This window comes from Hyperolius riggenbachi, chromosome 2 (assembly GCF_040937935.1).
Source record: "Hyperolius riggenbachi isolate aHypRig1 chromosome 2, aHypRig1.pri, whole genome shotgun sequence".
Lineage (NCBI taxonomy): Eukaryota > Metazoa > Chordata > Amphibia > Anura > Hyperoliidae > Hyperolius > Hyperolius riggenbachi.
In genome coordinates, this window is record NC_090647.1 from 333,312,301 (window position 1) to 333,324,501 (window position 12,201).

At 42.6% G+C, this 12,201-nt stretch overlaps 1 protein-coding gene across 2 annotated transcripts in view; it reads left to right on the plus strand.

Moving 5' to 3' along the window:
• AATF (apoptosis antagonizing transcription factor) overlaps nucleotides 1–12,201 on the plus strand; it is a 228,590-nt gene that overhangs the window by 34,779 nt on the left and 181,610 nt on the right. For both annotated transcript variants that reach the window (XM_068269363.1, XM_068269364.1), the window contains exon 4: nucleotides 4,357–4,494. In XM_068269363.1, the coding sequence (XP_068125464.1) occupies nucleotides 4,357–4,494 (138 nt within the window). The remainder of the gene's footprint in view (nucleotides 1–4,356; nucleotides 4,495–12,201) is intronic.

A 12,201-nucleotide genomic window follows, 5' to 3' on the forward strand; every position in this document is an offset into this window, starting at 1 on the left:
CGCTCCCACGGGCCACCGCGAGCAGGGAGGCAGGGCGGGCAGTCACGACGGGTGAGCCAACCAGTAGCGCGTCCGCCAAGCCCCGCCCACCCACATTCAGGCCCGAGGGAAGAAGCGGGAGAGGCCTCGCAGGCGTAGTGCGGCAGAGACACCCAGGGGGCGTGCCCAGCGGCTCGTAACATTCATGATGCTAGCAAATGCATAGACTGTCATAGATAAATATATACTAACAATCAACATCGCATCCAAAATAAATAAATCAGCGGCATTGTTACCCAGAAAACATCTTTGCTTATAAATCCTGGACTATGGATAGGCAGTAAACTAGTAAGTAAGTAAACAATAGACATCGTAAAACCTTGGGCACCTACACTTGTGGTGGTTGCTCTATGTGTCGTTATATTCAAGTTGGTAGATCTGTGTTATTGCCTGATGGAAGGGTTTGGTCGCTTTCACACTGTCAACTGTGGCACAGTACTTGTAGTTTATTTGTTATTGTGCCCCTTTGGGGCTTTTTATGTGGGAAAGACAAAAAATGAATTTAGATCTAGAATTTCTCAACACATTACAAGTATAAAGAGTCTGACTGCGACCAATCTCACTCCTCTGGCCAAACACTTTATAACATCCCATGGAGGTAAATACCAACCTGTACGGTTTGTGGGTCTAGACAGGATCCATAGCTCAGCAAGAGGGGGAAACATGAATAGTTTACTTTTACAAAAAGAGGCAAGATGGATATTTGATTTTAATGCAACTTGGTTCCCTGGTCTTAACGAGAACACTAGTTATGCCCCCCTTTTGCCCCTTTGACTTTACACTCTGACACTCTGCAAAAATTGGGTTTGCCCTGCGCTCCAATTTCCAGCTGGGGGAGAGGGTGTGTGTGTGTGTGGGGGGGGGGGGGGGGGGGGGGTGCGGGGTGTTTATGCCTAGTTTGGCTGGCATTCCTGGTGGACTTTGCGATGTTACGCTGAAAATTTGGTGCAAAATCTTAGTCTGTTCGTCACATCTCGTGGGATATAGTTTACACGCTAAAAGCATATTCCTTGAGCTCATATCCGCTCTTTTATATGCCCTGATCAGGCTTTTGTCTTTGTAACCCCTCTCCCTAAATCTCGACCTCAGACGACATGCCTCCTCACAAAAGAATTCATCATCTGAGCAATTCCGTCGGATACGTAATTATTGCCCGGTTGGAATGCCTTGAATAGTATGTGTTGGATGGAAACTTTCTGCCCTTAATAGAGAATTGGTAGCCGTTTCCTTTCTATACAAACGAGTATAGATGAGGCCGTCGCCCGAGATCGAGATTGGGAGATCCAAAAACGAAATGTCTGAGGAACTTTTCTGCATCTGTAATTTTAAGGTTACGCGTGTTGTTTAAAATTTCTATGAAACAGGACAGGAGATCACATCCTCCCATCCAAAAATTGAGGATATCATCGATGTACCTGTGCCAGGCCAAAACGTGGCACAGGTACACCGAGTGCCCATCATCCCCAAACAGCTTTCTTTCCCACGCCCCCAGGTACAGGTTGGCATACAACGGAGCACACGTCGTGCCCATCGCAGCCCCCTGCACCTGGAGGTAGTGGGCATCCTCAAAAAGGAATATGTTGTTGGTAAGAATGAAATTTTTAGCAACGCTAACAAAAACATACTATGGGCAGTATGCCGAATCCCCAAATCACTTAAGAAAATTCCTTCCGCTTCCACACCTAGGTGGTGCAGTATACTGGAATATAGAGCAGGGCTGTGGAGTCGGTTCAAAAATCCACCAACTCCGACTCCTCAGTTTAGGATTCCACCGACTCCGACTCCTCTAATTTGCATATTACAATTTTGTTGATTAATAGTATGTAACATGAAATTCGTCTCTTAACTGCCAACGCTTAGGAATTTTACAAGACAACTGAAGTGAGAAGGATATGTAGACTACTATATTTATTCCCTTTAGACTAAAACCAGTCCTTGGTAAGAGTACTTGTAAGAGGTACAAACCGGAACAAAGAACATATATCAGGCCCTAGGCAATGTAAGTGTGGGTACATGTAAGAATGATGTGCAGGTACTCTGCAGGGGAATGAGGAGATTGTAAACAGACAACACCTCTGTGTTCAATGTGCACAGCATTCTCAGTGGATTCCCTGCAGCTCTGTGGGGAGTGCATATGTAGAGTATAGTACTACTGTGTAACAAAGTAAACCTGAGACAGATGAAATTAAAGTTTTATACATACCTGGGACTTCCTCCAGCCGCCTTCAGGATAATCAGTCCCTCATTGTCCTCCTCCACCACCTGGATCTTCTGCTTTGAGTCCAGGTACTTGAGCCAGTCGGGCGTAGTGCGCATGCACACACTCCGCCGCCAGGAGCATACTACACCTGTGCAGCACTATTGTCTCAGTTACCCTTTAATTTGTAGTCACCAAACCAAATTTTAACAACATATCAAATTATTTGATTTCATCAGCAAAGGGAGTGCATACATTTGCATAAATCAGCATCAATGCAGAATTATTTCCATCTCATTGACCATCTCTATTAGTGACACGGCTACACATCAGGCTTTATTCTTACAGCATAGATGTTATTTAGTATATATAAGAGATTCCTGTGTACACATCATATATACAGTCACAATCAGATATGTATATCTGACCTTAAAAATACAGGGACTGCTTTATTGAAGCAGCACAAGTAACTAGTTTTGATTGGTTTATTTCATTTTTGTGGACTAAGCACAGCTATTACTGTATATATACTGTATATATACATTATTTTTAATGACTATTATCTGAGAAATAGAACATTTTATCATATTTTCTATTTTAATTACAGTTACAAATTCATTAGGAGTCGGAGTCGGTGCATTTTTTCCCGACTCCGACTCCAGGCACCCAAAATTGCCCAACTTCACGACTCCGGCTCCATGACTCCGACTCCGACTCCACAGCCCTGATATAGAGCCTCCATATCCAGAGCCCCCAACCAAGTACCTGTAGGGAGCTGGAGTCCATCCAGGGCTTGTAGAAGATGGGATGAGTCACGCACGTGTGACGGCAATGACTGTACATGTGGTTGAAGGTATCTGTCCACATATATGCTCACACGTTCAGTGAGGGAACCTCTCCCGGACACCGGGTCTTATCGGACGTCCCGGGGGTCGAATTAAGTTTTTGTGAACTTTTGGTAATGCATAAAATGTGGGGAGAATCGGATGGAGAACCTTCAAAAAAGGTTGAACGATTAAATGGTAGTTAGCAAAAAATCAAAACTCCACATTTTTTTAATGAAATTGGTGCAAGGAAATCAAGGAACAACTTACACAGCTGCTGGTTAACTACATCAATTGCTACAAGCTGTGATGCGCCAAATCCCAATTCATCAAGTTACTTGGCATATTAGTAAAATGTTTGATAGTAACTGAAGGTACAAAAGCATTTAATAACAAACTGTTATTTTTGTCTGCTCGACACATTACGTCCTACCTGCAATTTGATAGGCTGGATATTTTCAGCGGATTGCAGTGTTCCCAGGAGTTGTGAACTTTGCTGTTGCTCCACCTCCTTCTTTCCACATGTGGTTGTACAAGCAATTCACCTGAACTGTTATGAATTGCCAGTTGTAGGGCCACCTGTTGTCTGAAACTATCATAAATCATATTTTTTGCTGACAGACAAGTTGAATAAATGGGACTTTACTCAACCGCTCTGCAGGCCTGTGCTTTTTCTTATTGAGACTGTGCTAATTCTTTCTCTGTGTCTTGCCAGATCTAGACTTACAACTAGGTCACCCCTAGCAGTGGCTGCCCACAGATTACTGCATATGTAATAGTGATGCTGCCAGTAAGATCTCTTAATGTGTGTCTGCAATGCAAGGGCTTGCAAGTGATAGTTTGCACCTATCCATGTTTATTTTTACCAGGGGGATTAATTAGCTATAGGGATAAATGGGCATTATGTTGTCTGGAGGAGAGTTCTAAAATGTTTAAACTCCAGGTTATAAGCATATAATTATAACCCTAAACCTTTCAGTTCGCAGGCGATAAATGTTTCCTGTAGATGTGTGTAAATCTCTTTACTGAAATTAAATCGCCTGATGCGATCCACAAGATTGTTCCTTTTTTAACAGTTTGTTTATTTCCTACTGCAGCAGTGGGAGTTCCTAAATAATCCAATCTTGAAAAACCAATCACTCCTTAAAAATTGATGTTCTAGCTTTATTGCTGGAAAACAACTATTTGCTGCTTGCATAGGGTGTTATTTTATATAACTGTGGATAATAATTGTACTTCCATTTAGAAATGCAATAAGTGGTTTTTATATGAGCTTACTTTGTGTTTACTTTTCAGCCATTTGGGACCAACTTCTGGAAGGACGAATAAAAATTCAAAAGGCACTTCTTTCGGCTAATCAACTACCACAACCTGATACGTTTCCATTATTCAAAAAGGAAGGGGGTTCTGAGTTGCTGAATCCATTATCAAATAGTAAGTACATTTTAGCTGATAATTTATTGTATTTTCAGAACATTTTATCTAAAAGCAGAATATTTTCTTTGTGTTAAAGTGCCCTTTTATAGTACAGCTAGCAGACCTAAGCCCGTTACGGTAACAGGCTTTAGGCCTCCTGCACAACCCCCTTCCCGCCTCTGTCACAGCCCCCATCCGCCACATGTCAGCGCGCATGCAAGCCGTGCTTCCCACCATGCTCGAACACACACAACCGCACGCCCTCACTCCCCCTGCACCCGCCGTCCTCCTGTTACAATGTCCACCTGCATGCCACACATGAGCAGTAGCGCAAAGGCATGGACACAGGGACAGGAGAGGATGCAGGTACACGGGGTTTATTATATAGAATATTGTCCTTGAGTGCAATCTTTTGATCAGCTTTTTATCATCGAATTGTACAGGAAACTGCGCAGTATGTGGAGAAGATCAATGTAAAGCGATTCTGTGGTAGATTAAAATAGAAAATGTTATTCGATCAGAAAGTTGGATCCCTAATCGCCCGGTTTATGCGATCAATCGATAATTTACATTCTGATTACTTTTAAACCAGTAAATCTATTAAGAAAATTGCATCTGATAAAAATATTGTATCATTAATGGGCACCTTAATTATTTCTAGTGCAAGGGTTATAAAATTGTTTTCACAATTTTCAATGTGTACAGGTTACATCTGTTAAACAGATATGTTCCTGTGCTGTGTAATACTTAGTTATGTTTTGCACAGCCATAACCATCTACTATATCGGCATACAAGCCTGTCTACTATCATTAGTATTACAACTTTTATAACTTTTCTGTACAGAAAGCAAGCAGCTTGGGGCGACCCAAAACTACTACAAAAGTATAGAGGACTAAAAGAGACCGAAAAGCCATGCTACTAAAAAGCAATGCTCTGTGTAGTTTGCCTTCTTAAAACTGAAGGTAATGCATCACTACTGAATATATAAATCTCTTTGTGCCATTGAAGCCAGGCTTACATTCAGAACTGCAGTACGTATACACTTGGAGCAGACTTTAAGAGAACTCATTAACCACTTCAGCCTACAGTGTCGAAAATCGTATGCATCCGAGCAACGTTCACCTCCCATTCATTCGCCAATAACTTTATCGCTACTTATCACAGTTAATTGATCTATATCTGTTTTTTTTCCACCACTAATTAGGCTTTCTTTGGGTAGTATATTTTGCTAAGAATTATTTTTTTTCCTAAATCCATTTTAACAGGAAGATTAAAAAAGAAAGGGAAAAAATTCATTATTTCTCAGTTTTTGGCCATTATAGTTTAAAATTAATACATGCTACCGTAATTAAAACTCATGTATTTTATTTGCCCATTTGTCCCGGTTATTACACCGTTTAAATGATGTCCCTATCACAATTTATGGCGCCGATATTTTATTTAGAAATAAAGGTGCATTTTTTCAATTTGTGTCCATCACTATTTACAAGCTTATAATTTTAAAAAATATAATGAGATACTCTCTTGACATGTATATTTAAAAAGTTCAGACCCTTACGTAACTATCTATGTTGGTTTTTTTTTTTAAGTGTAATTTTATTTTTTTTATTAAAAAAAATGTATTTCGGTAATTTTAGTTGTGGGAGGGAAACAGATAATTTTAAATGCAAAATAATGTAATACTTTAATAAAAAAAATTATGTGGGTGTAGTTTACTATTTGGCCACAAGATGGCCACAGTCAAAAAGTCCTGGAAGCATACAATCACGCTTCCAGGAACTACAAAGAGGACGGAAAACTTTTTGTTTGCAGAATAACCGCGGTCTCTGATAAGAGACCGTCGGATTTTCTGCAGGGGACTTAGGTCGGTGAATGGGTTCCGGGTAACAGCAGGCAGCGGGAGTGTGGGCCTCAGGCAGCGGCAGCAGCACAGTTTATCTGGATGGATAAGTGGTTAAAAACTATTGCGAAAAATGTAAAATATAAAATACATACATTTAAGATTTACATGTGTCCCAAAGTAAAATGAGCTAGAAGTTATTTTTCTCCTGCTGCTGTCACTTGCAGTAAGCAACAAGGGCTGGTTCACACTTGTTTTAAAAACAATCCATGTTGCATGGAAAGAAAACGTAACGGAGAGTCCGGGTTTGACACTTTTTCCCAGACTGGACAGGAAAAAGTGTCCATTGCAAGCTTATGAGAATGGACACTGTCCGCTATCATTAGGCTAGTCGCCGCATCCGCATCGCCCATTTCAGCCAAATCCTGTCGCCGCATCTGCGTTGCCAATTTCAGCCAAATCCTGGCTACCGTTGTGACATCATACTCGCGCTTCCTGCCATCTATCACCACTGCTCGGTCTGTTCTGAAGAGCCCAGAGGCCGACCGGCATGGGGATTCTCCATTAGGCTGCAATAGGCCAAAGGGAATAAAGGGAATCCTTGTCAACAGAGAGGATTCTCAATGGTTCATGTTGAACCAATGGCAATTCTCCTTGTTGCTAGGCAGAATTGGCCTGTTGCAGCCTATGGAGAGCCATGCTTCTGCTGGCCTCCAGCCTATGGAAGGGGATGAGCAGGGGACTCATCCCCTTCCATTAATAAAAAAAAATATCAAAGCAGCAATCAGATGCCACTAACAGAAGCTCTGTTGGTGGCAAGATTCATTTGTGTGCTAAGTTGTATGGCCGTGCAGGAAACTGTTAAAGCTGCAGAGTGCAGAAAATGGCCTGGTCACTAGGTTGGTGTAAGCCTGTGGTCCTCAAGAGGTTAATTGGGGGAGAACATCTACAGGATGACGCTCATGGTATATAGAAGCACCAGGTTTAGTATATATATTTTTTTCCCTGGTTTTTGCCCTCTAAACCTGGGTGCATCTTATATTCCGGAGCGTCTTATACTGTGGAAAATACGGTATATATCGCTTGTGTATGTATGTGTGTGTGTGTATGCACACGCACACACACAAATATATAATTTTATGTGTATATTACTAACCTTTGCCTTTTTTTATGTACTGTATGCGTTTCCAAAGGCTCTAATTCCATAATTGTGGAGCGGTGCTTTTTCATATAGAAATGAAAAGTAATTTCTTCAGTTTTATGAGGTGTTTATAATCATTGGGGTATGTGTGTCGCTAACATGCTAAGTGAAAGATGGATTGGTGTAGACCCACTGCTAAACTGGCGAGTTCTAATTATTTATTAAGAAAGTAACTATGACAGGAAGCTGCACATTAACCTCAATTTGCATTTGCGCTACAATGGATAAGATACGTGCTGTGTCCATGCTGTGATGAGTAATGAAAATGTGTATCCACTAATTACTACAAGTCAGTGGTTGGCTGGGTTCATATGCAGGTGGAGTTATGCTGGTTATGACTCACGCAGCAAACACAGACCCTAAAAAGCAGGGTTATGTCTCCTTATTGAGTCACAGATGTTTCAGAGGCCAATTATGAAACTTAAGTTTGTAAGGAAAAAAAATAGATTGATAACTTAAGCCCTTTCCGATTAGGAATCAACCTTTTTTTTTTCTTATTACAGAATGTCAAATTCTACAAAATCAGAACAATTGGATCAGCCTGATATTGCTGTAGATCATTCTCTGACCAGTAATTTACTGATGGAGATAGTAAAGCTTCATTCACACCATGAGCTTTATTCACTAAACCGTGATAACTGATATCACGGTCGCGCTAGCGTTTTGGGTGCGTTAAACCGCGTGTAACGTTTTTGGGCTTGATTCACTAAACTGTGATAACTCTTATCACGGCCGTTTCACGCGCAATTACCCGCTTGCGCCCGAAAAATGTTACGGGCGGTTTAACACATATAAAACGCTAGCGCGACCTTGATATCAGTTGTCACGATTTAGTGAATCAAGCCCCATGTGTGTTGCACAATAACACAATGGATAATCAGTGCAAATCATTTTTCCTAACAGTCAAATCTCATACAAATTATATGCAGCTTGAAATTGGACCAATCAACATAACTTCCTGTCAATTCTTATTGGTTCATATTAAAGCTGCATATATTTGACATGCAATTGAAGTGTTAGGATACATTATTTGCATGTAATTGAGGCAAATAAACACAATGCATTAGCAAATGCACTCCCTGCCCATGTTCTACAATAAGCGATGTCACATATTTGTGTCGCAGTGGATTCCATTCTTATTGGGTTCCATTCTTAGTGGATTCCATTCTTATTGCATTGTGTGCTGTGTGTTTCTGGGCATGATGCAAAGAAACAGGCACATGCTGTAGGAATTGTTAGGCTATTTCAAATCACTGGCTTGGTTGGACAATTTGGTTCAGCTTCCTAGGCAGTAGTTCTTTGTTCCTTAAAGCTACACTATTGTCACATAGATAGAAACAGTTGCTGAGCTTTGGCAGTGACGAAATGTAAGTTGCACTCTCTCAGCTAACATATAAAATACATTAAAATATTAAATATAGATGAGTTGGAGGTAGCATATGTGGAGGAGTCAGAGTTGACGTTAAAGTTGAAGGATTTATGTACTAACTCCACAGTCCTGGTCAAAGGAGCAGGAAGTGAGGAGAAATGTCCCAAACAGTGATATAGACCGCCAGGGCCGAATTTACCATTAGGCACTGTAGGCGCGTGCCTAGGGGCGGAGCTATTTGTGAGGGGCGGGCGGATCACTGCCCACCCAAAGTGCCTGTTTGTCTTCCTCCCTTCCTCCCTGCATTTGTTAACAAACTGGCAGCAGGCAGCGGCTCCATCATTCTGCCTCGGAGAGCGGCGCGTGCAAAATGACATTTTGTGCGTTCCACACTGATGTCACTCCTCAGCAGCGCCCCCTGCATCCTCTCCATGTCACGCTGTGTGTAACCATGGAGAGGACGCAGGGGGCACTGCTGAGCAGTGACGTTAAGGCTGCTTGGAACGCATGGAAGAGCCCTGAGCATCCTTCCTGTCACCGCCAAGGGGGCTGTTTGGGGTGCCGCTGCTCCTCCAGATACAATTCGGGTCTCCTCTGCCATGGCCTTCTTCTGCCCCCAAGTTCCCCTCAGCCGTTTTCTGGAGCCGCGCGGCATATTTGGGTGAAGAGCCCCCTCCGACTCCAGCGACAGAGGATCAGCTGAGAAGTTACTGTCACAAATATGTGCACGCAGTGCACAGCACCGCTCTGCTTCCTGCACGGAGGTGTCGCCCCGCCCCCTGTGTGTGTAGACCGTGGCAGTTTCAAAATGTGTCAAGAAGAGAGACAGCCTGCGCTGCACCAGCATGACTGTGGACTCTCATCCAGCCAGTGTGAGCAGAGAAAGAACTGCTGCACAGCCTGGGAGCTTTCCCAGGTACACGAAGAAGGGTGAGGAAAGACGTGCAGACTGCTTTCACTGTGATACATGACTGAGATACAGAGATTAGCCTGATCGCCAGCAGTACTTTGTGATCTCTTATCTCTTGTTCTTCCACATGTGCATCTCTTCTGAGGCCCCCCTCCTCCCCCACTCTCTCCCAAATGCAATGGCTTCTTTCATCCCTGCTAAATGGGACAGAGATAGCCAGCAGTCCTGGTGGGATCTCTCTGCTTTTTCTCCTCTCCCCCATGTCTTGTGCTTCTACCTTAACCCCCCCCCCCATGTCTCCCCATCTTTTTTATGTTCTCCATTTCTCTTTCTCACATCCCTCTTGTCTCCTTTTCATGCATCTGTCTCTCCCACAAAGTTCCTACTATTTGATCATTCTCTCTCTGACTTCTGGCATCTTCTGCAGCATGTTGCAGAGACTAGTACATAGTCATGTCACTGATTGTCGTCAGATGAGCTCACAATCAAATCCTACCATAGTCATACTCTTAGTGTCCTATGATGATATTCTTCTTCTTCTTCTTCTTCTTCTTATTATTATTATTATTATTATTATTATTATTATTATTATTATGTATTTATATAGCAGTGGCGTCTTCTACAGCACTTTACAGAGTGCATAATCATGTCAATGACTGTCCTCAGATGAGCGCACTGTCTAATCCTGCCATATTCATAGTCTAATGTCCTACCATATTATTATTGTTATGTATTTATATAGCACTGACATCTTCTGCAGCACTTCACAGAGTACATAGTCATGTCACTGACTTTCCTCAGAGGAGCTCACAATCTAATGCTACCATAGTTGCCCCACTTACTCCTCTCTGTGCTCTCTATACCTACCTACTGTACTCTCCCACCTAACTATCCCCACTGACTTCTCTCTGTACTATCTATACCTACCTCCTGTGCTCTCCCACCTACCTATCTGGGCATCTACATTAGATTGTGTGGTTTTATTAAATAAGAAAAAGGGGCGTGATATTAGGGTGTGTGGTCTGTTAAGGGGCAGAGTTTAGGGCGCCAGAGCTTATGTGCCTATAGGCTCCTGAACTGTAAATCCGGCCATGTAGACCGCAGTAAAAAGAAAACCCTGCTCGTCATCTTTGGTAGAATTGTATGCCAAATTGCAAATTTGTCATGAAAGGTAGAATATCAGACAGGTAGATCTCACCAACAAAGGAATCAGTCCACTTTTTTAAGGCCTGGTGCACACCGTGCATTTTTTGAAGCATTCCGCAAACCACTTCCGCCTGTGAAAACGCTTGGCTAATGTATTTCAATGGGATGGTGCACACCAGAGGTTTGAGGTTTTTAGCAAACCGCAAACGTGGGTCCTGCAGCACTTTTGCGATTTGCAGATGCGTTTCTACCTCAATGTAAAGTATAGGAAAAGCTCAAACCGCTCTGAAAAACGCTAGATCAGAGCTGTTTTCCAGGCGTAACAATATTTGTAATCTGCTACACAAAAACGCTCAAAAAAACTCTAGGCATGTTTAGAAAACGTCTCTAAACATGCCTAGAATGGCTCAGAAATCTGCTTCAAAAACCTCTAGCGTTTTGAGTATCTGCTAACGGTTTTGGTGTGCACTGGGCCTACCACCCTTATAGCATGTAGGTCAATGTTTCTGATCCTGTGCAGCTTTGTGGCTGGATGGTGTAATGGTTAAGGGCTCTGCCTCTGACATGGGAGACCAGGGTTCGAATCTCGGCTCTGCCTGTTCAGTAAGCCAGCACATATTCAGTAGGAGACCTTAGGCAAGTCTCTCTAACACTGCTACTGCCTATAGAGCGCGTCCTAGTGGCTGCTGCTCTGGCGCTTTGAGTCCGCCAGGAGAAAAGCGCGATATAAATGTTATTTGTCTTGTCTTGTCTTTGTATTCTAGGGGACTATGTGGCTTACTGGATAGCACTCTCGCCTTGCAGAACTTTGGTTTCTTCCCAGATAAGTTAATTGGCTTCCCCCTAAAATTTTCCCTAGATCATAATGGGCATATGACTATGGTAGGGAATAGATTCTGAGGGATAGTTAGTGACAAGCTAAATACACTCTGTTAAAGGGCAACTGAAGTGATAGAGCTATGGAGGCTGCCATGTTTATTTCCTTTTAAGTAATACCAGTTCCCTGGCAGCCCTGCTGGTCTGTTTGGCTACAGAAGTGTCTGAATAACACCAGAAACAAGCATGCAGCTAATCTGTCAGATCTGACAATAATGTCAGAAACACCTGATCTGCTGCATGCTTCTTCAGGGTCTATGGCTAAAAGTATTAGAGGCAGAGGATCAGCAGGACAGCCAGGGAACTGGTATTGCTTAAAAGGGAATAAACATGGCAGCCTCCATATACCTCTCTCTTCAGTTGTAATGATCTGCTCTGCTGT